General features: G+C 34.2%; 1 protein-coding gene across 6 annotated transcripts in view; it reads left to right on the top strand.

The window, feature by feature from the left end:
- The window catches only part of CCDC102B (coiled-coil domain containing 102B), a 140775-nt gene extending 116565 nt beyond the window's left edge, over positions 1-24210 (top strand). For all 6 annotated transcript variants that reach the window (XM_063165493.1, XM_063165485.1, XM_063165466.1 and 3 more), the window contains one exon: positions 21044-24210. Coding sequence is in view for 2 of the 6 variants with exons in the window: in XM_063165503.1 (XP_063021573.1) it covers positions 21044-21133 (90 nt within the window). In the remaining 4 variants the exon portion in view is untranslated. The remainder of the gene's footprint in view (positions 1-21043) is intronic.
- The last annotated feature ends 264 nt before the right edge of the window (positions 24211-24474 follow it).

Raw genomic sequence — 24474 nt, 5'->3', positions numbered from 1 at the left:
ATGAATGAAGAAAAGAAAATATTGTTTAGGCCACATGTATCATTAGACTGTATTCATGTTTGTAGTGAAGAGATTCACGTCATAATTGGCAGATAACATAGGCATCTCTCTCTAATAGTCCCAGAGGTCAGTGTTCCAAAATATGGTTGTATGCTGCACTAATCCAAACCTTGTATTGTCCAAACTTTCTTCTTGGTTTGGGAATGTATCTTTAAAAGCATTCTGAGGTGCCCTCACAGTGTTTCTTATATACTTTGTTGATTTTTCTTTCATCTTTGTTTTGACTTTCCCTAGAGTGACTCTAAGTTTCACATCCCACTGTGTAATAGCATAAATATTTTTTGTTTAAAAAACCAAATCGGTTCCATTTTTTAGGACAAAACCAGTTTGAGTAGACTTGTGAATACAACTAGTATGTCAGAAAAACTTTCCCACATCTCCTCCAGTATTTTCCCTTCTGTAGCATGGGATCCTCTTGTCTTTATTTAACCTACAGGCAGATTGGTGTAATCTGTGACAGCAAAATAATGTCCACATTGTCTTTATAGATTTAGCCTGAAGCAAAACTGAGAGAATAGTCCTTCCTTCCTCTCATTAGAGGCAAAAGAAAAGAATCTTTATAAGGGAAAATTAGTTTTCCTAATCTTGTAATTGGAAAATCCAAGCTCAAAGAAATATCAAAATATTAGTTCAATGTAGTGAGACCATAGAAAAAATTTCTGAAACACATTATAAAGCAATTTAAACCCATATTCTCTGACGGTGTTAAACCTGTATTCTCTAACAGTGCTGTGTTATCTTAATGACCGCAGGTAGCAGTTTTGGAGGATACCATGTTTCTATCCAGAAAAAAAATAAAATTGAGGTTTGTTACTATATGGAATTTTATGAATTTATGTGATAGGTGTTGTCATTTACAGCACAGCAACCATGAATGACATTAGTCCAGAGCTGTTGCTGTATCTGCATTATAAGAGCTGCCAGAAGCAGCTGGAGAAATAGGATGGACTGGCTGCACATTTCAACACGTGTCTGTTTAACAGAGGATAAAATGAATGTAAAGAAAATAGTATCACCAAGAACATGGAGAATCTTCTAAAAAAATAAATCACTAGTTTTAGGAATTGAATTCCTAGCATCTTTATCCCAACTAACCTCTCTTGTAAATGATTAGGAAATGCCTTTCAAGCCTGTGGCACCACTTATACTAATGAGTACAATTTCAAATGCATTTGCAAGACTAGAAGAGAGATTGGAACCTCACATGGATAAAAATGTATGCCAACAGAGTCAACAGACATAAACAAATAGTGGGAAGGATGTATAAAACTCTTAAATCCAGGACTAAAGCAATAAGTAAATATCTTTTTTAAATAAGTAGATGATTCAACTATTTCCAATCAGATTGTAGTAGAATTTATATATATATATATATATATATATATATATATATATATATATATAATGGCTAATACTCTCTGTGATTTGTGAAGAATCTTCACACTGAAATTGTACTGGTTATATTGGGTTGATCAACACAGATATCTGGTATACCTATTGTAGTGTCTGGGACAGCTGCATTTTCAAACACAAAAACATTTAGTGGAAAACAAGTGACGTGGCTATATCTCCTTTTTTGACAAGATACTGATATTGCAGCTCCTTTTGTTTACACAATGTTTACACTTAATAATATATTAAGTAACGAAAAATTGGAAAAATTTAAGAGATGTTTCACAAAATCTGTAAAATACTTATTCTTTTTTGGATTTTACGGGAATTCAATTAGGTTTTCAAATTTTTTTTAAAAATACCTTTATCGAAAGCAAAACCTTTTTAGATATTTCAGTCATACCTGCATTTGTAGCAAAAACCTGAGGTAACAAAGGAGGTGATATTTTTAAGTTCATTTACTCTTCAGATAACTTAAAGATTTTATTTGAATTCTTGGAAATGAGAGTTTATTCAGTGCATTTACTTTTCGTTCATTTTAACTCGGTGTTGTTTCTAATGTTTTAGCTGATGAATATCCCACTTTTCCCTCCCTCCTTTCCACCCTGAGGGCTCCTGAGCTCTGTCACAGGATCCTGTCTGTGCTATCATCTGCCTCTTCTTTCTGTGTGCAGTGGGGACAGAATTAGAACCAGTGCATTCAGCTCAAAAGGAATCAAGTCTGGGAAAGGGTCAGCAGGTTTTAAAATTAATGGTGGTGTGGACCCCACTGATCCTGGTACTAAAGGCTCTGCACTTTTAATTGATTGAAGTTTAACTTTGGATAAATCAAGTGAAACACAGTAAAATCTGTACCATTTAATAATTCCTTCTACAGACATGATTCTGGTGTTAAACCTGAGAAATGGAATTTATATATAGGGGTTATGTTAATGTTTTTAATATATATAAAGGTAATGGGAAAATAGCCAATACAATAAGGCACAATAGCTAATACAATACAATAGTTTTAGGAAAATGTAAAATTCTACGAATTTTAGAAAAATTTAAAAAATGCAATCGTACAATGAACGTCAAAATAGTGGAAGAATAACCCATGTAATTTTCCTGGAAAAAAGATTAATGTACATACAGACATATATATTTTCTTCTAGTCAATTCTCTAGTTTGAGAGATTACGCTGTTATCTACTTTATGAATTTTGTTAATTACAGTTGCTACAAAAGCATAATTACCAGCAAATAAGACTTAGTGAAAAAGGAAACTCAAAACATGCTGCATTTTTTCTTCTGCATCATTTGTGCCACCTTTTTGCTATTCCTCAAATGCATAATGTCATTTTTAATGAGCTAGTTTCGATTTGGAGCAGGAGTACAGCAGAGAGTTGACAAATTAATACTACAGAGCTGTATGAGCACATTTTTCAGTCCCATCTGATTTAGACTTCAAATTCTTTCCTCATTTATCCTTTGAAATTCTTTTAGTTAAGCTATTTCTGGTTTACTTAAACACAATGGCAAAAAGGTTGAAAAAAAAATAAACACCAACAAAATATTTCCAAATTAATTTGAGTGAAAACCAGAGGCATGTTATGATACAATAAAAAATACAGATTTTTTTTGGTTAATAATATATTTCAGAATATGGTATAATATACATTTTCTCTTAGAACTTGCTCTAAAAGAAAATTCTGATGCTTACCCTTCAAAATCAATTAATCTCTTTTGAAATACATGAACCAACATTTCTACTATCTCAATTCTTCCCACTCTAATTTTAACAGTGTAACAGATAAGTGTGGGTTTTTACACTTGGAAAGGATGTGACAGCTTCGTGTCCTGTCTTGTGGCTTACAATGGAAGGATAACAAGATTTTGCCTCCTGTATTCACCTTAGACTTTAAGCCAGAGGAGGACTTGGTGGCTGTTAAGAAACATGCAACTCTCTGAAATTTATGAAAAATGCAGCTGTGCAAGGAATACAATTTTACTTCTGTGTTTAGAAGGTTAGAAAGAAACTATGAACATCTGTAAAACAGCCCCCGTAAATGTTGAAAAGCTCTGCTCCAGCACAGTAGCATGCATGTACAGCTCGTAAACAGAAGAGACACCAATCTTGATGTTCATAATATTACATGGATGGGAATCTCATAAAGCAGACTCTTCTGTTTGCACAGTCTCCTATAGTTGCTCATTGTTGCAGTAATAAGCAGACAGGACTCAGTTTCTTCATGCAGGAGAAGCTAATTCTTCATTCACATAACTCATTTTTAAACAGTTTCCACAGATCTGTAAAAACCTCCAACTGCAATTGTCTATAGTGTTCTTGCTGCTCAATTCATTGGTTAAATGGTGTTTTGTATGTAGGTGCTGAGACTCTCTATTCTTAAATTGTTTATATATATATTCTTCACTTGATTCTCATGGGGTAGACCTATTGTTTCTGCGGGTTTGAACAGCTCTCTTACCAGAATATTTTGTTGTGCTAACTTCTTTCATGCTTATGATTTTTTACATGGGAATTTACAAGCTGACTGCTAGCTTAGCGAGAGCAACAAGGCCCAACCCATATTTTATAAGGACTTTCTTTTATAATATCTCTATCAGTATGCAACAGCTCAGGTACCGAAATAAAAAAAATAAATTAAAAAAAATTAAAAAGACATCTTATATAGCTTTGTTTAAAAACAGGAACCTTTATTCCTGGATATGATGATGACGATGATGATGATGATGATGATGATGATGATGATGATGATGATGATGATGATGGCAACTAAAAAAATTCATCTTATTATATTGTAAACTTGAAAAACTTCCATGGCAGAGCATTACGCTGTCTGGAAAGGCCTGAAGCTGTGTGTGTGCCTCTGTGAGTGTTCATTGGTATATAAAGCTCCTATAAGCCTCCACGAAAACACAAATATTTGCTTACTTTAAAATAATACCTGAGTTTAAACTTTTTGACTCACAGGGCTTTAGAGTACTGACTTTAAATCAGGTAAATTGATTGTTCTGCTGTCAGATGCATGCCTTTTGCCTTCCCTGTTAAAACATGGAATATTCTGATGAAGCTGGCAGAAATCAATTTCCTGCACTGAAGATTCGTTGAGAGTTTTGAAGCAAAATGCTTCATAGCTTTTCAGTCTACCTGTTGTACATCAGTCCTGAATCATGAGGTAGTATAATATTTGCTAGAACTTCTTCTTCCAGCTGCAGAGAGCCTGTGGAGCCTGCAGTGTTTTGAGGCAGGTTCTGTCCTGTGTGTGCAGCTGACATTGCCCTCTGGCATTCACGTGTTGAGATGGGCAAAGGTCAGCAAGACTGGGTTTGAGGTGATGCTCAGTGGAGGAACTGGGGGCAGAGGTAAAATAGGAATGGCAAACAAGGGAGTATCAGATAGTAGGGGAAGGGACAGAAGGAGATTAGGAGAAGAAAGGGTGATTAATAGGGCAGGTGTGAATGGGGATGCAATTCTCAATCATGCTAGTAAGACTGTATTTTAAATAAAATTTGGGTCTACCAAAAAGCTGTGAGGGTCAGTTCTTTAACTTTTAGCTTATGAGACGTTTGATTTTTGCAACCGTAAACTTATATGGATTTTGTAGCAAGAGGCAAGAGGAGAGCCTACCCAAAAGTCTTACCTTTCCATCATACAATTCCTTCACAATTTGGATTTTTTCATTTTTTTCCCCTGTCCTCAGTGGAGAATAAATTCTGTAGTTCTGTACCACTTCTATCCCCCCAAAATGTCTGTCTTTCTGCCAGTAACATATGTTTTCCAAGAGTAAGGGAGGAGGAGAAGGCAGACTTAAAGTTTCAGCACGATGTATCTAACTAAACTGATCAATATCACCATCTTTACTCAATAAAATTAAGTTTTTCTTTATATAGGATTGAAAGAAATAGAGTGAGTGGTTTTTCTGTATCAAGGGACTTCCAAGCCTCCAGTCTGTGATCTTACGAGGCAGCCATCCAGTGTAACTCAGTTCTTTCTTGAAAGTATATGAGTTATTGCCATGGAAGAACAGTTTGCAAAGAATATATAAAATTTTCATTTCTTAAAATCAAATTTGACATCTGGGAATAAGGTTCCAGGTTTCAGACTATATGAAAAATGAATTATTCAGATGCTTACAGGGGCAGTATTCTTATTTGAGGTAGTTTAACCTTATTTCACTGAAAACTTGCCTTCCTGAATAACCATCAAATATTCAGCCCATATTCAGACACTAATTACTCTGAGTTTTCTTTTTTATCCATTTTTTTGTGTTTAATGCATAAAAGCTTTTGATGAGGGTTAGCTCATATTTAGATACACACAAAGGAATTTTTAAAAAGTTTAATTAAATATTATATAATTGATTAACTCACCAACAGCATTAAGCAACAAACCTTTAGAATACATGTTGTAGTAATAATTTCAATAATGAGTTCCTCTAAAAATAAAAATGTATTTAAGCAGATTCAGAGAGTGACAAAAGGTGAAGGTTTCAATTACATACAGCTAGATGCATGGGACTTGGAACAGGCAAAGCTGAAAGATGTAAAATATGATTGGTGTGCATGCTACAGTATTATATCCTTCAGGGGCAGTAAATTATGGCTACAAATGAATGCATTGTAACATCAAGCAACATCACTAAACTTTTATGCTTGTATCAAATTCAAAGTGGAAATTTCATTTGAAAGTTGGGTCCCAAAAAGGATTTTTTCCCCTTAGCAAAAGAGTGTGAAAAATTGCATTTGAAGCTCTTGCCTCTGCAGTGGAGATATTAAGTACCTTGAAAGGATATAAAATTGGGTTGTTTTTTTGTTTGCTTTTGGTTTTGGTTTTTTTTTTTTTTTTTATTTATTGGATTTTTAATGGATATGCCCATTTTTTATAGTGGAGTTGACAATTGAAAGAGTTCTGAACCAATGGGTCTTGGGAAAGGAATCACTTCATGGGGATTGATTCATTCCAAACTTCTAGCACCAAAGCAAACCTTCCTCTAATCTAGAGCTTAAATTATTCACATTTTGCCAACAAATCACACGGATACTATTTCAATGAACATGAGCTATTACATTGTCTTGTGAAAAATGAATGTAGAAAAGAATATCAAGTGATATGTAAAAGTTTTGTAAAGACAAGATTTTGTATACTTCTACCAGTTTAAATATTCCAGGCAAAAGGCAAATTGTACAGCATCCTGATGCTATTAGCTTCTGCAAAAAAATGAAATACTAATATTGTTTCTCTTTAGCTTTAGAGTTAGTGTTCCAGATAATTCAAACTTATTTTTCTATGTCCTTCATTCTCAAATTGAATGTGTTTTCTAAGTTGACATCAGGGATGAATTTATCTTATGACATACTTATGAAGACCTTGAACTCTTTTTGTTAGTGATTTAATGTCGGCACAGTAGTAAATTTCAGTACTAGAAATAAATATTTAGTAATGCAATAATTCAAGTCCTTTTATTTTTCATTGTGACTGACAATGTTGCAATGCCCACAGCATCAACCACATTGCTTCCTATAGGCCTGCAAAACTTTGGCTTATGAGGATATTTTTATTATATGCTGATTATCTGCTATATCAGCAACACATATATCATTATTATCTACTCATCTGAAAGGTTCTTTTCCTTACATTATATTCTTTTGAATTTTGTGTCTGAACTAAATATCCACCCCTGCAAGCAACAGCATTTTGACAAAATTCTATAAATGTTCCAAAAGGGAAAATGGAGCATATGATCTCATGGTTCCATGAGATCTATTTTAGTCTATTATTTAGAGATTATTAGGTCACTAGTGGAGTAAGAGTTTGGCTAAATCACAAACACTTTTTAAGAAAACAAAAAGTTAGATTTCAATATGTGAAATAGGTGATCTTTTTTTCTAAATCTTCTTCATGATTGCAATAACATATTTTCTTTCATAGTATTGAATTCATATGTACAGTAGAGATAACCAGTGCATTAGTCTGAAACCTAACCTGAAGTATTGGATTATTTTCTTAAATATAGAAATATTTCTGTCACCGTGAATGTTCTTGAAATGAGTTGTTGATCTTTCCTGAAATTGTTCTGTCACTAAGCAGAAATACCATTTGTAGAATGATTATTAAGATTATTAACTTTTAATTAAACAGCAAAATGCTTTACTTGAGATGGGATAGTAATTATCACAGTCTTGAAATGTACAAGATGGTGATTTTACAGAAGCTTTTTAAAGAACCATGCAAGTCACAAAACTTTTACACAAGAAACACCTTTTTACACATCGTTTAAAGTTTCAGCTTTTCAGAAAGCATGACTTCATGCTGAAGAGTATGAATGTGTATCATGGCCAAGATTAGCTAATGGTCTTCAGCAGAATTTGAAAACGTTTTCTGTAGTCAACTGTGCATTTTCTGGTTCTGAAAGATTGCTCAAAAGATAATTTGTCATGACAGTTTCTGTGTCAGCAGCTCTTTTCTTTATTCCTGAGAGCTTTAATTAAATCTTTTAGCTGTGCTTATCACTTCTTAGAAGATATTTCAGTTATGTTTTATTCTGGGGACCAGAAGAATCACTTTCTTCTAGTTTTCACATAGCAACGTGAAGAATTTTATTATATAGCTTCTTCCAACAACATTTCCAACAAGTTAAAACTTACATTACATACACTTTTTTTGGGGGTAGCATGTTTGTCATTCATCAGTTCCACACTTGAAAGCCTCCTGCAGTGCTTTGCATTTACTGTCACTTGCAAAAAATGATACTGTTTGTTACTCATTTTTCTTCAAACAAGTTCCTGAGATGCTTTTAAGAAATGGATTTTGTCTGCTTGTCCACACTGAAAGTGTGTTTAAAGACATAGAAGCAAACAAAAAGCATGGATGGTTTTTGAAGCATCAATACAGATCTGCAGTGACCATCACTAAAATATTATGATAAGTCTCACACAACACAGCCTACAATTTTTGAGGAAGTTCCCCAGGGTGTGGCATCATTCCATCACAGCAGCAGATGGACTGAAGTTACTTTTCAGTAAAACTTCTTTATTTGTAATCACTAGACTAAACAAGAGCAAATGATGCAATCAATATTTGGAATTTGAGGAAGTACAGGTTTTCAATATTTAAGCAAAACTATTGACTTGACACACAGAGATCAGTTTTTTATCATGTTATATCATTTTAGAAACCAATTCACAAGTATATATATTGCACTGCAGTTTCTAAATAGACAAGCTTGTAGTCTTCAGAGGCACTAAAACTTTTGTGGTTTGATATCTAAATGAAAAGTTAATGCTTCTACCCAGAACTGATCTACCAAAAAGCTTGCAATTTGTAGCAAAATATATGACTTCAGAATAATTTAAAAATTAACTTGTATATTCAAAACAAATAGATGCAATAGAAAAAAAGAGAATATGGAAAGGAGTATAAAAGAGGAACATTAATTAGAAAGTGATGTATGACCAAGTGGTGGGATTTATAAGCAATTATGCACTTTGAAGAAGGTCCTGGAAACCTATCATTGGAATGATTAATTATTTTCATAAGTGTTTCAAAGATTTACTTCCATATTCTAGAGTCATGTCCCTAAGGAAGCCAGCTAAAGCTGGTTTCATGAGATATGAAAAATGAAATATCTTGGATGGGATGATGGGAAAGTGTGAAATGGGAGAAGCAATATTGCAAAATGGGCGCCAAATAGGCTAAGTTATGTGAAACTGGAGCATACAGCAAAAAATTATAAGACTAGTGATGCTTCCAGTTTTATATGTTTTAATAAGGCAGAGTTTTGTTGGAGTCCAGTGCTACACTAATCAATTTTAATTCTCAAGTGACAATTATGGAGATGTTATTTCAACATTTTTAAGGCCATTCTTGATCTCAGAAAAAGAAATAAAATACACTACAATTATCTGAATTACTTAAATTCATCAATATTAACAAAAAATTTAGCATTGATTGCAATGCTAGTAAATGAAGTAGAAGGTTAATAATAGCCCAGAGTCCTCCAAAGGAGAAACTGTAATTTCACCTTATCCTTGAAATCATAATACAGGCAAAATTCTGCTGGGTTTTAGTGGACAGAGAAAAATCCCAATCTGAAATCAAAAAGGCTGAACTTTTTCTTATGCTGCATTTTGCTGCATTGGGAGCGCTTTAAAGTAAAAGAGAAACCCATCCTTATAAATAGGAATGCTTCTCCCTAGTCAGGGAGGATATGTGTCTTAAATTCAGTTCTGGCAGACTTCAATTCAAGTTCTGGCAGACTTCATTTCACATTTACAATTCTTCAGATGCCACCTCAAACCCAGTTGGTTTCAGATGTTGTTCTGAAAGCTCAAGAGTGGCTAATGAGTGCCACAGAATAACATCACACAAAATTCCATCTAAACTGGTGTCCTCTTTCTGGGATGGAAAAAAAGTGAAATTCTTAAAGACTTTAAGAATAAAGCAGGTTTCCCAGGGGTACCATGCAAGATTCCAGGAAAATCAAAATCCAGGACTCCTCAGTCAGAGGTGATGTCTTTTAAGCCTTTTAAGCCTCTACCAAATTGTTCAGTTGCTTTTTGCTCCCCTGTAAAGCTTTTATAACAGATTCCTACAAGAAGTCTTCAGACTCATGTTTTGTTAAAATTTATTTTGTACTGATAGAGGTTGTAACCTGCTCCCTTTCACTCCATCATATGCATCATGAGGTTTGTTTAGTCACCTCTGCTGTTCAAGCCAGACCATATGTGTGTTAACATGTCCATGTGGTTCTGCAAACCTTACCTTGGTTTGGCATGATTTCTTGTCAGGTACAATAAATATTGTATTCAGTATTCATCATGTGTCCATTTATTGGATTAATATTGTAGCATAAATATTGTGTGCCTCACTTATTTTCTAGCAATTCACTTTTTTCTTTTTCTTTTTTTTTCTGCTTTACCGTTCCAGACCATTGTTAAACTATCTTATCACTTTCTAAATTCTTCATAATGATCAACCATTTTCTTCTTTAAAAAGAGGGTAAATGTTCTCACTGAAAAAGCAATGGGATAACTAAGAAAAGCTATTAGTTTTCTAAATGGAATATTTCAGAAGTTTCCAACTTCAACTCCTGCAAATTAAGATTATTTACAATCTACTTGTCTATAACTAATCAGAAGATCAGAAGTTAGTTATTTCCAAATGACTTTTTTCTTCTTTTTTTGAATGCTGACAGTCTGATGATTCCTTTCACTGAATTGATCTCACTGTCACTTCACTGATCTCAAAATATCATATTTAGAAATCCTGAATGATGATGTGCAAAATTTTTTCTAGAGCCTATAACTCCAAGTACTGCACTTTCATCTTTTTAGCCAGAGAAATAGTAATGTATTTTTCTATATCTATCATGGTGTGACTTATGAAAAAAAAAAAAAAAGAAAAGAAAAGAGATAATCTATTTTATAATCTTTAAAATCTACCAAAATTAACAGCAGCAAGCAAGGATGGTCTGTCAACATGGGTCTGTCAGCATTTGTGGTGCCTATAGGCTTGTGCTTCTTTACCGTTATCTGTAAAATATTTGGCACTTAGTTTTTCATTTGTGCAATCGTGCTTCAATTGTGTTCCAAACTTTAGAAAATTAATAGAGGAAAGCAGATCCAGTGTTCTAACATTCTTACAGTTTTAGATTCATAGCTGTTTTTCTTACAGACATAAGATTTTTAAAGTAAAACAGCATCTCACACTTGGAGAATGCAAATGTATTCCTCTTAGAGGCGCTTTAAGTGCTTCCTTATGCAGATGACACTGCCACTAAAGAGCTTCTTTCCCTTGCCAGTACAGTTGCACTTGTCGTAAAAAATTCCAAAGTGAGAGTTGAAGACTGCAAAGTTAAAGTTGAGCAAAGATTATTCATATTCGTTGTCTGTTGTATCTAAATTTCTAGGTTATAAGGAGGGGAGGCTCAAGAAAACTTAGAAATTCTTACTGACACCAAAGAGTTGTTCCACAGAAATTATTTGTGTGTGCTCACGATTTGTATTAGTTCTGTGAATATAGCTCTATAAATTTTACAGATACATCAATGTTGAGCTGTCAGTGGTGCTTCTTTCACAATTTCCAGGGGAAAAATATATTTCTCCCATCAGGTTTTGGAGTAATCAAATGCTGTGTTCAGGCCTCTTCTTATTCAGAGGTAAATTAACTCCTACACATACATGAGTTTGTAACAAACATGTTTCTATTTTCATGTATGATTGGACTATGCTCAATTTTCTATCTAATATAACTTGAAATGGATGAGCTACTTTACCAAAATGTCAAGGCCAATCACTATTGCAACCTCACAGTGAATAATTCTACTACTCTTTGTGCATCCGTTTGTGCAGTTAATGTAACTATAGTGGCACAAAACCAAACAAATCCGGCACATACAAGACATGAGCAGAATTCAGAACCACATGGTGAAACAACTAGCTTGCTTGGTTTAACTTTTTGTGGTCTTTAGCATAGCTCATGGATGTGCCTCTGAATTCTGCATATTCTATGGATCTTCTGTATCTTCTATAAAATGCTGTAAAAATTCCTAAAATCTAAGAAAATCTACCAAGAAGACAATATTCTCAAACTGTTTTTTGATATTTCTGAACCCAGTAAAGTGATGCTCACTCTAAGTCCCCTGCTGTGTTTCATAATTTTCAGGAAATAAAGAGAATACATTACATCAGCTATGCCTGTTTAAAAACATAGCAGAAAACTGGATTCTATTTCTAGTCAGAGAAGAGCTTCACAGCATTTTGGTCCAATATTCTATTCATTTTAATGACATAAATACAACTATAATTTTTTTATTATATATATATTTAATAGTAGCAATTTACAAGTGTCTAAAGAATTGTTTGAAAAATTTAATCTGGTAGTAGCAAAAAATTTAGAGATCTGAAAAAACAAGGAACTACAAAGAAACAGATAGAAAATTGGAACAGTAACTAAATTAATCTATGAAAAAAGAGGAAAAAATTACAAGATTTCTGTATTGCAATTGAAAGAAAGAATGTTCAAGATATAAGACCCTTTCTATCATTAGAAGTTATAAGTAAAATCGTAGAGATGTGAAATTAAACTCACACACAATTTGAGCTATTCCAATATTCCATCTTCATGTAATGTTTAGGGGTTTTTTTTAGCTTTAAAGCAAAACTGTGCAACAAACCAACAGCTGTGTGTGCTCCAGCTGCTGAATGGGTCAAGTGAGAGCATTGGGTGCTTTGCAAGGAAAGAGTCTTGGACTGTTCCCCTCATAGCCAGCGAGCTGAGAGGGGCGTGAATGAGATTTACAGAATCATGAAGGCAGGGGATGGGCTGAGCATGGAAATGTTGTTGGCCAAAGGTGAGAAACAGGGGTCACTGGAGCCTGGCTGAGGGCAAGGATAGCAAGGCAGCGTTTGCACGGCCTTTTGCGCAGAAAGGAACAGAAGGGGGAGACGGGAAACCGTAGGACAGTCAGTCTCACCTCAACCCCTGAAAAGGTAACAGCTAAACCTGGAAAACCATTTCCAAGTGCACTGAGGACAATAAAATAATTGTCTCGATCCAGAATTGGTTATCTGAGTTGCTGGGCAACAGGACAGTAAGGGAATCCTGAAAGTAAAAAGTTGGAACATCTCCTCAGACATTCCTGATGCAATGGTTCTGGATGCTAGAGAACTACCAGAAAAATAGTGGTAGAAATGCAGTCATTTCATTATTAATTTTGTCCCAGCAATGTTGTAATCCAGAGACACCAAAATTGGACTTTTCAAAGGAGTGTGTAGGTAATAGGTCAACTTATCCTGAAATGCATGGTGAATTAGGTGTATCAATAATATAATTAAGATATGGAAAATTTCAGGCAACTTTTCTTACCAAAAAAACCCCCCAAACTTAGAAAAGCAGTGTTGTTTATTTTTACCAGACCTATGAATAGTATTTGGCAAATATTAATTTGTTTTCCTAACACATTGGTAAATAGATAAAACACTATTGTGAAAAATTGACAAGGGAAAAAAATAAGCATGATGTATATCTTATCTACTTGTCTTTTTCCTAATCTTTAACTGCTTTACTCTTTCACTGCTTTTGTCTTTGTCAGCTTTACTGCCATTTTGTCATCAGAGGCTTTTCCCCTGCTGTTTGCATACATAAGATAATTTTACTGGTCCTGAGAGCCCTTGTACAATTTTTATCAGACATGGTGGGTCCTAAGATAACAAAACCTTCATGTCACTAGATTACCATCACCATTTGTTGCTTTTCACTTCAGCTCCCACATGATTTCAGCAGTCAAAACCTTACTAGGCACAGAACTGGAGATTAGTGCTTTGTGATACTTGAAAGCTGAGGTTCCAACTTGCAGCTGTATGATTTTCCAGCTGCACGCTATCTTTAACAGCTGGTGAGATAGTAGCTGCTATCATGTCAGAATGTGAAGCTGTGAGGAATGGAAGGGAGCAGAATGACTAATTGTGATGCACAGATTCCCTTTCTATCTCTAGCTTTGCAAGTTTTAAAAGAAATGCTTTCTCTGTTGCAAAGCTCATAATCGCAGCACAGCAGTTGTGCACAGTATTTGTTCCCACTCCAGCCGGTTCAAGAGATACCAGAATTTAATACTGCCAGAGATGAGCAGTGTTTTGGGCAATGATCCAAGGCAGAACATGGTCTATAGCATAACTCTCTAGTACTTCCCAGAACTCTCATATAATTTTCGTTCAATGACTATAACTAGGAGGCATAATATTGAATGATACCACAATATACTAAGCAATTTTTTCAGGAGTTAAATTATTTCTTTTCTTGAATGTACATGGGGTTTTTTTCCCTTTTTTTGAGGAGAACTTGATTTTCAATCTAAATCTTAGCACACTGTAGTTTTTTTCATTGTGAAAAGTACAAAGAACCTGCCCAATATAATTCTGAAATTACCTAAGTTAGTTTCATGTCATATTTGGATGGAAAATAGCAAGTGAATATTGGACATGGGGAGGACAGTTAATGTCTGCTTCATAGAGTTGTATCTTTCATACCTGGAAGAAGTAAGAGGAAAGCAATGAAGATGCATGCTGAGCAACTGTTAAAAGTTGAGAACTCTGAAAGGGTAAAAGAAAGGAAATTGAAGCTGGCAACCATGTAATTGCTGGGAAGGGAAAATATCATGATTTTTATTGGCCTGGAGATTATGTAGGTGAAGATTTTGTGGCAAGTGAATTTTAATGTATTAAAAAAGGAATGAGAAAAGGGCTTGTGCCAAGTGCACTTTCTTAGTCTTTTTTTTCAATTCTTAAAAAAATTGCTCACAGAAAACATTCTATACAAATCACACTTAAAACAGAAAGGAATGTATATATTATTTATATCTTCTTCTTTGTAGGACTAGAAGAGCTATTCCTCTGTTCAAAATCAGAAGACATTTTAAAAAAGAAAGAAATATTAAAAGCATTTAAAAGAAATATTAAAGCATGTTATACAAGTGAGACTTCTTGTGTCCACTTGCAAGTCCTAAAGCAGACACCTGTCCTATCTGCATCCTTCAATATTCCAGAAATCTCTTTTCAATTTTTACTTTCAAATGTACTTATATTTTGAGTGCCTGCAATATTAATGTAAAGTTTGAATAATGAGAAAATGCTTTGAATAATGAGAAAAATGGCAAAATCAGTTTGTATTTAGCCTAAATGTATGCTTAGCAAGAGCAAAAATGCTGAGCCATGCTTTCTTTTCAAACATAAGGAAATTTTCTGATATCTAGTTGTAATATGCAAGGAATTAAACATTTATTGGCAAAGTTAAGTGAGTGATAAATGGAGATGTACATAAGAGAAAAAAGCATTTTCAGACAAATTTTGAAAAATATACTTTATTCTGAAAACTTTCACTGTAAAAGCAGATGATATTGGTATTCTGCTTCATTCCAGGAGGTTCAAAGTATTCTAGAAACCAAAGATAGAAGGGCCATTACTCCCCTATTACTATCATTCCCCTAAAGGTGAAAATTTTACTTCTTGTGTTCATTTTCTTGGGGAGAATGGATTGAATTTTTCTTCTATCATGTAGTTGAAAGGGAAGGTTGTCTTATTTGGACATCCCATAGCCTGCCATGGTCATATTCTAAAATGTTATAAATGAAGACAGATGTTATTATGCAAAGCTACTATGAGAAAAATATCTGAATATCTGAGAATTAACAACTTAAGAAAAGGAGAGATTTTATTTTAAAGGTCATTTTAATTCTTATTATATGTCAGAATCATATGTCAGAACAGCAAAATAGTTATGTTATAAATGGAAATTATTCTTTCGGAAAACCACAGTTAACAAAGTTTATGAAAGACTGTTCAAAGGAGTCCTTTCCTATTAAGTATCCACTGACTTGTATTTATCTTCTACCATTATGAAAGTTCTTACAGTGGGTAATGAATTCAAAATTTCAGTACAATACAGAAGCAAACTGTCTTGTTTAGTAGCAAAACTTTGATTAAAATATTCATTTTGTCATATTCTATTCTAGGGAAAACATTACATGTGATTATATAGTGAATTCCAGTGATACCTATTGTAATAATACACTGTACCCAGAAATGTACTTGGGAAATTTATTCTGACATAAATTTTGAAGTAAAAAGGGATTATAATTAAATAAGAAAACACAAACATTTTCTTGAAAGGAAAATAAAATTATAATTTATCATGAGTTCAGTAAGTAAAAATAATTTAATGAGAAATATAGAAAAGGATAGCTTGTGCTCTGGTGGATCTCAAAGGAAACACAACCTTTAACATTTAAAGAAAAAGTCATGCTGTTTGAGAGCACATGTAGTATTTTTAGAGACTGGAATGGCATAGTGGGTGAGTTTACAGTGGGTTTGAGTAATTTCTGCAGTATAAAATATGAAACCTAATTCAATATCCATATGTTCACTCATGATCTTTTACAGTCCCCTAATGCTAAATGGCAAATACATTTTAATTAAAGTAGAAGCTGAAATAAATCCATGTTCTATAATTTGGGCACTAGCTTGTAATTCCACTCAGAATATTAATTATTCTATTCATAAATAAATGTCTAAAATTGTATTTTAGTTTATACCAGTAGATGCTAGCTCAAGCTTATAGAGTTTTCCTTTCTGAAATCTGATTAGGTTTCATACCAGAGATCCTTTCCCTCTATATCCACCAATGAAAATAGCTTAGCATAGCACCACTGTTGAGACAGTAAATAACAAATGGAAGTGATTCTGAACTGAAATTTATTATTGATTATTGCTAAGTGAATTCCCATCTTTTTGTATTTAAAAATTACATATCCAGGATATTAATTATTTGGTCTAAATTATTTGATCAAAATGTTTCTGATGCAAGTATTTGAGATTTTAGTGGTAAGGGCTCATTTCATTCTTATTTCATTTTCTATGTCAAGCTCATGATGCAGTATATACCTTTTAGAAAAGCACATGACATAGTTAAGAGAATTCTTTTGAGAAGAGAACTGTTTTTTAGTCTCCATAGGAGTCCTAAATTTAAATAGGAATCTTGATAGGATTGAGCTAGTGTGGCAAAATTCAGCTAATCTAAGAGGCCTATGGAATCTGTAAATACCAAAAAGAGAGACAATGTGTTTTACAAATAACTGTCATTGTGTTTTTGGAAATCCATAAATTCCCTAAACTTTAGTTTTTCAAGAATCAGTGTCCTAAAAGGAAAAAAATATTTTGTACATCTTCATTTCCCTCTCTTCTCCACATGTACAGGTGGATATTTATCAGAATATAGTCACCTTATATTTCTTGCTGTATTTTCATTCATGCTGCTACACTAATCCCTTACGATTTTGCCTCTAATCTGTAGTCCTGAGAAAAGCACACATCTGTCCTTGGGAAGTCATCCTTGATTAAAACAAACAGCAACCTTGTAATGCCTCTCTGTAGAATCATTACAGCAAATTGTGTGAGGATTAAATAAGATGACAATAACAATTTAAGTATCATGTGTAGCTACCTTAAAGTAGTTCTATCTAGCTCTTCCATCTATTCAAGGTTTGGAAAGAATCCTACCTTCCATTGATACTTACTGTGCACTTTCACTAAAAAAGAGATTAATTGAAACAGCAGTGAAATTTTTTAAAATATTCTGTGGAGAAATGCATGCACAAACTATATTAATTGAGCTCTAAAATACTGGTGCTAAACAACAAAAGCAAGGAAATGCACAGTGAAGCAGGAAATGTACCATATGTTATTGTATACCTGGGTACAATGGGGACACTATCTTAATGACTTTCTTAATATTTCTGTTGTACCAGATATTGGTGGACATATGGTATGCTGCCTTTTTATATGTTTGTGTCTTTTCACAATTTTGTTAGCTGACTTTGATAGCATTTTCTGTTTGTCTGCTGTTAGGAAAAAGGCTTTAAAATGTTTTGCTTATTTATCTGGAGTTTGAAACCCATGCGCATCATTTTTCTTATTAATTTATACTGCATTTTTAAAACTTTCTTCAAGAGCTGTTCCTTATTTCTTTTATTTTTAAGCTTTCCATAGACTTAGTCCCTGTCTGGAAGTAATTTGAAATACAGTTGTGTGTTTCACACGCAGATGGGTTTCAACTCAATGTCAGTGCTGGCCAAACAGATGGCTAAAGCAACAGCAACAGCTGCAGAGCTCACCAGGCTTTGCACAACCAGAATGGTACAACCATAGAATCATAGAATTATAGAATCCTTTCGGTTGGAAAAGACCTTCAAGATCATTAAGTTCACCAGTTAATGCAGCACCACTAAACTCTGTCCCTAAGCATCATATCCACACATCTTTTGAACACCCCCAGGAATGATGACACAACTACTTCCCTGGGCAGCTGGTTCCAGTGCTTGACAACCCTTTTACTAAAGAAATTTTTCCTAATATCCAATCTAAACCTCCACTGGCACAACTTAAGGTCATTTTCTCTTGTCCTTTTTCTTACTTGAGCACTCATGCAACTGGCTTCTTCCCTACTGACCCAAGGAACCTCAACGAGCTCCAGCTGGCAGAAAAGTTTCCCATTTCAGTTTGCTCCTAGTGCCCTTCCAGCTGAGAAACAAAACAAAACTTCTTGTGACATAATTTGCTGAACACCATGTGTTTTCAAGTTTGGCTGATACAGAATACCAAAGGAAAAGGTTTCCCTAATTTTTTATGGCCCAATCTTCATAAACGTTCGCATTTAAATAGGTTGTTCATTGCTTCCATCACATGGAATGCACACATTGAAGTCGCAGAAGTCCAGAAGTAGTCAGAGGAAATATATCATGTAGCAGAGAAGAGCAACTGGGCCAAATCCTTTTGACATACATGTGACTTACTCCTGTTATATCATGGCACAAATTCCCTTCATTAAAGTGATCTCGGGGCTTCTTACTGGAGGTGTTTAAACCAATGTGGAAATAAAGGACATTGTTGTACATTAGCTGGTCAATAGCCATTCTTAAGGCTTATAAGACATTACAGATCAGGTTTTAACTAAGATTTAGTAATTTCTGGCAATTGTGAATACTTTTGTCTGAACATTTAAAACTTGCCACTCTAATATTCACAGAGCAGTTCTGGTAGCAGCTCATTATATATGCAGCTGCATTAGTTTAAATATGAAATAGAAGGCATAATGAAAGTCTCCTAACTTTTTTATAATGTCAGTAACCTTACATTATATCTAGCAATGCCAGACTAATTGTTTCTGAAATGTTTAAATAAGAAATATTTTGATTGTCCTGAAAATTTACCATGTGTATTCTCAGGAAATCAAGTAATTTAAGTCCATAGCCATCAGTTACACCTAATAATTTTTCATATATTTTAGGTTTTTTTCTTTAAATTTAATTTAAACCTTTTTCAGTTGCTAGTTTTAGGAATTCTATTTCTAATTTACATTAATATATATTTGATTAGCACTTGAATGGGAAAGGATAGAACTGAGTAATTTTGCACAAGTATTTCAATAAGGAGTTGTTCATATAACTTATCTGGAATTTTTTATAAGGCATAGTCATTATTGGAAATCATTAAGTAAAAGTAATTAAAAAGGAAACAGCCATCTCTTTCAAAAGGATTCCAGTAAAATTCAATACCAGCGACCAAGTTGCTGCACAACCTAGTCTTGTGTATCCAGCAGGGTGAAGAACTTGCCAGCTTATTGATTCTTACTGATGAAGGGCTTGGCAATCAGTCTCTATCTGGAATAATTAGTGGGGATGTTAATCAGTAGACAGGAGCATCATGGTGTCCCTGACACTATAAAGAATTACACTGCTATGCCAGCTCAAAGGCTTTTACACTTTGGCATCTTAAATGCTTTTGACATCTGACGCTGTTTTCTCTAAGAACATTGTTGTTTTATAAATAGTAGGCAGATTAGATTAGATGTGTGTGCACAGTGGCATGACTGACCTGTCCACACTGTCAGGGAATAGATTTACAAATGCATTACAATTGCAAAGAATTAACTGGGTACCATTACAGTGGCAAAAAGTCTCCACATTTTGGTAAAAAGTCTCAGGTTCTTTGACATTTTATTCAGACTTTGTTCACAAGACTATTGGGGTCCAAAAATCAAGAGTACACAATGTGTTCATGAATTCTCCTTTCTGAAAACCTGTTCAAGACATATAAAGGGACAAGTAACAGAGTAATTGCACCATGGTAAGATTTGAATGAAAGTGCCAAGATGATATGGAGGAAATTGGAGATGTATGCCCCTCAGCTTAAAGCATAATTAATTAATCATGGATGAGATAAAAACTAGTAACATACAGAAGCAGTTTAGATCTGACATGATTTCCTCACTTTTACATAAAGTCTTCTCAAGTCAGCTTGTACTGTATCTACTTTGGGTGTACTTAAGATCATAAATTTTGATAAATGTGTGCTGTTTTGTGCAAGGCTACTGTCTGTTCACGGTCCTCTAAATTCCCCAGTGTAATAGCCAGTTTCTGGCACCCAGCTTGAGTGGATGTTCTTGCTCTGCTGCACATTGTTATTAGGAATGCGACTTATCAACTCAAAACTTATAAAAACTGACATACTTTTATCATAGTTATGTTTCAATTATAAATTTTATAGTGCTTATACTATCTCCTTATTGTTATTAATTTAATATGCAGACATTATGCCAAACTAGTGGCTAGAATTCTGTCAAATGAGGAGTTTGAGACCTGTTTGATCTTTTACACTATTTCCCACTTTCCCTTCTTGCCAAAAAGATATATGAGTTGAAAGTAAGTGCTTTAAATGTATCTCGAATAGCAATAGGACTGAAGTTCAGAACTGCCAATCAATAAATAATGGCTCCTAGTCATCAAAAGTGTAGCTCACTTCTCTCTGTGAAAGACAATTCCAAGTAATTGCTCTGAAACCCTATGTTTTTTCATTTCTTATTAAGGAATCAGCTAAAAAATTATCCAATGTGTATAATACAGAAAGATTTTCTCATCTAAATTCTAATGTCCCCTATTGAAATCTTTTTCTTAGAAGAAACTTGAGCTGCAACTGTTTAAACTTGAACTGACTTTTGTGTTTCATGTTGTGGTCACACCTTTTTAAAAATTCCATTCCAGAGTAAAGAGGCGGAAGGAAGTCAACGCAGGATTTGGGACCAGACAAAGTTCCTTGTCTGTTGCTGGAGATTCTACCATGACAGTGAGTGAAGATATGGGAGATCACCAAAAACCCCTGCAGCAACGAGACTGACAGCAAAGAGGAGACGCCAACACTGCTCATGAAGACATACAAGAAAGTTTCATCAAAAAAGTGCATGTCAGATATGTATAGGAATACTGTGTGCATTGTTTCTATGCATTCCTGGTTTTTTTATAGGAACCAAGGAAAACATGCTAGAGTCAGGGTGCACATTTCTAGAAGTCGTGTTGGCCATTGTCCTTCCTTTCCAGTTGTTCTAACTGCTCTCTTCTGAAGCAAAAGGTGGACTTTAATTAAAATGTTCTATATTTTACCTTTGGGAAAAAGGACTTTAAAATGTGCATGATCTATGACAGGTTCACATTCAGTCCTGGGAAGACGTTGAGTCTGAAATGGAAGTCAGTGGTTTGTTTCTTGCTTTGGTTGTGTGTTTTACTTTCATAACATAGTGGAAAAAATATCTGTATCACAGGACCCCCAGTTCTACCAGAGTGAAATGTCTATTACACTTTTCTTTCATTAGAAAAAAGAAGGAAAAAATTATTTTAAATACCCAAAAATTATCACATACACATTTAGATTTAAAAAAATCCTTTCCCTATGTGTTTCTTATACTCACCACATAACAAAAGAAATGCATCTCAAATTTACCTTATTGTCTACATATCGCATTTTAACTTAAATTTTACTTTATTAATTCTCCATGAAAAAGAATTGTAATTATCATGGAGGAAGTAACATAAATAAGATAAACTGGAAAAGCAGATTTTGAAGATTTTAGAAAATTTACAATTTATAAAAACAACAACAACTTTCAGCCATCAAGGGAGACATAAATTATAATTTTGATTGCCATGTGTAATTGATAATGGGTATATGCAGATTCTATTTCACAAGGCTTGCTGTAATTGCTCAGGAATATATTTGTTTCACTCCTTATATCCCTATAAACGGAAAACATATCTTAGGGCTCTAGTTCTATTTAAAGCTATTTCCTTTCCAAGAGGGGGTTGTTAGAGCTCTTGATTTCTTTTGCAACCTAGGACAACACACAAAAAGTGAGAAGTCTTAAAGATTATTTCTTGCACAGGAATTGCATTTTTCCCAGGAATTCTCCGAGCTGCAGATGCTTTGAAGCTGGGAACAAAATGTTCTTATGACCCTCTCTGAGCTTTAGGCTGCTGCTGGAGATGGGATGTGAGAGCAGAAGTATCTGTGTTTTGATAACCTTTATGTATTCTTAACCCTCTTTCATGTTTGTAATGCTGAACTAATTTCAGGCACTACCCCTCAGTACATGCTAAGGGATATACAATGAGGGAATTCTGTCTTTGCTGCCAGTAGCTGATTTACAACTTCGTCAACAAGGTACAGAGATGCTGTGAGACAATTTATTTTTAAATGGAATTTAAACATGTAATACTTACAAGAATTGACAATAAGATTCATAATTCTTTTTTTTTCATAATTCAAATTTCCTCCCTTTATTAGCTCACTGATTCAAGGTTTTATATTAGACAAAAGATCTCTGGACTTGTTCCATGCATTGTGAAATAGCACACTGACTTTCTCTAAAACTCCATCTCCTTTTCTTATGCCAGCGTCTTCACGATGCCACAGTGTGTGAAATGGCTGCATTGAAAATGTTGATGTGAACAATAGAAATGGAAAGTGCGTAATTATTGATTTTTAAGTGCTGCAGCAGCCAAATGTACTTCTAGGGCTATACTGAAGCACTAGAAAGAATGGCAACACAGCAGCTTACTGATAAAAGCTTGTATCATTTAGATTAACTTCAGAGATAAGATCTTTCTCTTTTTTTCCCTTTGACAGACCATTAGAAATACAGCTATTTTAGAGATAAAGTATGGTTTCAGCACTGACCAAAATACCTATAAGCTCCAGAGTATTTTTTTCAGTTCTCAGTAATAACTGTGCCTAAAAATCAAGTCAAATTATATTAGGGATTACTGGGGAATTTGGGATTCTGTCTTTTCTGTCTCTATTTCTAAATCTGAAAGAAAACCAATTGGTGCTGGAGAACACTTCTGTGCTAACAGCTTGGTAGTGCAACATGGATATTGAGGGAAATCAAACCAGGAGCTACTTTCTGCTGCTCTTTTTTAACTCTATCATAAACCCTTTCATATGTGTTCACTTATTTAATAATAATAAAAGTATTATACAGCCCCAGCAGATGGGACACACCCGGCTGGTCTAAAAGTCATGGTGACAATAAAATATCACCACATGATGCTAGTTTTACAATTTATATTTCAGTATGTCAGTACAGTATCTTTTCTTTCTCATGAGAAAATTTTAGTCTCTTTTGGGGTAGTTAATATTGACATTTATCCTGCACATATCTTTCTGATCACTTATTGATCATATTTTACTTTCAGGCACCTTCTGAATAGCACTTTTTAAGTTTTCTTTCTTGCCTCTTATAGATCACACAAGATGCCTTAACTTTTCATGATTTCTCCCTATTGCCTGAGACAGAGAAAACTCAGCTACTTACATTACCTAAATAAAATATTTATTTCATCTTTATATATGCAGAGAACTTCAGAGGCTTCTCTGAAGAAGTAAACGCATAAATTAGTCACTTGAAAGTGAGTCAAAATAAGATGATGTATGATTACCCTGGCTGCAGTTGAGAATGTGTGAGAATGCTAATTTATGACCTTTCCATAATAATACTAGAATATTTCCTGATCTTAAATATACACCTATGATATTTGCTATATACCAATGTTCCCACCATTCCTCTTCACATTTTCCATGTGGGAAGTGAAGATACACACATTTGTGCAGGAGTGGTTTGCTCAAGGTCACCAAGCATAATTATGGGAAAACCAAGAAAACTAACCTTAAATCTGGTAGGAAACAATTGAGCTGTTCATCTTTTGAGATGAATGGTGCCTAAAACAGTGGAAAAAATAGTCGTTCCTATTTTCCTTTGTAAGATAATAAATAGCATGAATCTTTTATGTGGTCAGTTTTGCAAACTGATTGTAAACACAGTGATAGAATGACATGGAAAAAATTTTCATAATGCTCAATTAAACCTTGTTTGATACCATCAACGTGTGTATTATTTAATATTGTTACATGTGCAGAAAGATAGGAAAAAAAGAATGATTTACGTGGTCTTGTGGTCCCGTATTAGTTGATATGGAAACAGTGGGTAACCCTGTGTTTGGAATAAAATAAACCAAAATAGCTCAGCTGGAAGAGACCTACAGTGACCATCTACTCCAACTGCTTGACCACTTCAGAGCCGACCAAAGCTAAAGCTTGTTGTAAAGGGTATTGTCTAAATGCCTCTTAAACACTGACAGCTTTG

This window comes from Melospiza melodia, chromosome 1, assembly GCF_035770615.1.
Source record: "Melospiza melodia melodia isolate bMelMel2 chromosome 1, bMelMel2.pri, whole genome shotgun sequence".
NCBI lineage: Eukaryota > Metazoa > Chordata > Aves > Passeriformes > Passerellidae > Melospiza > Melospiza melodia.
This window is presented reverse-complemented; position numbering and strand designations above follow the sequence as displayed.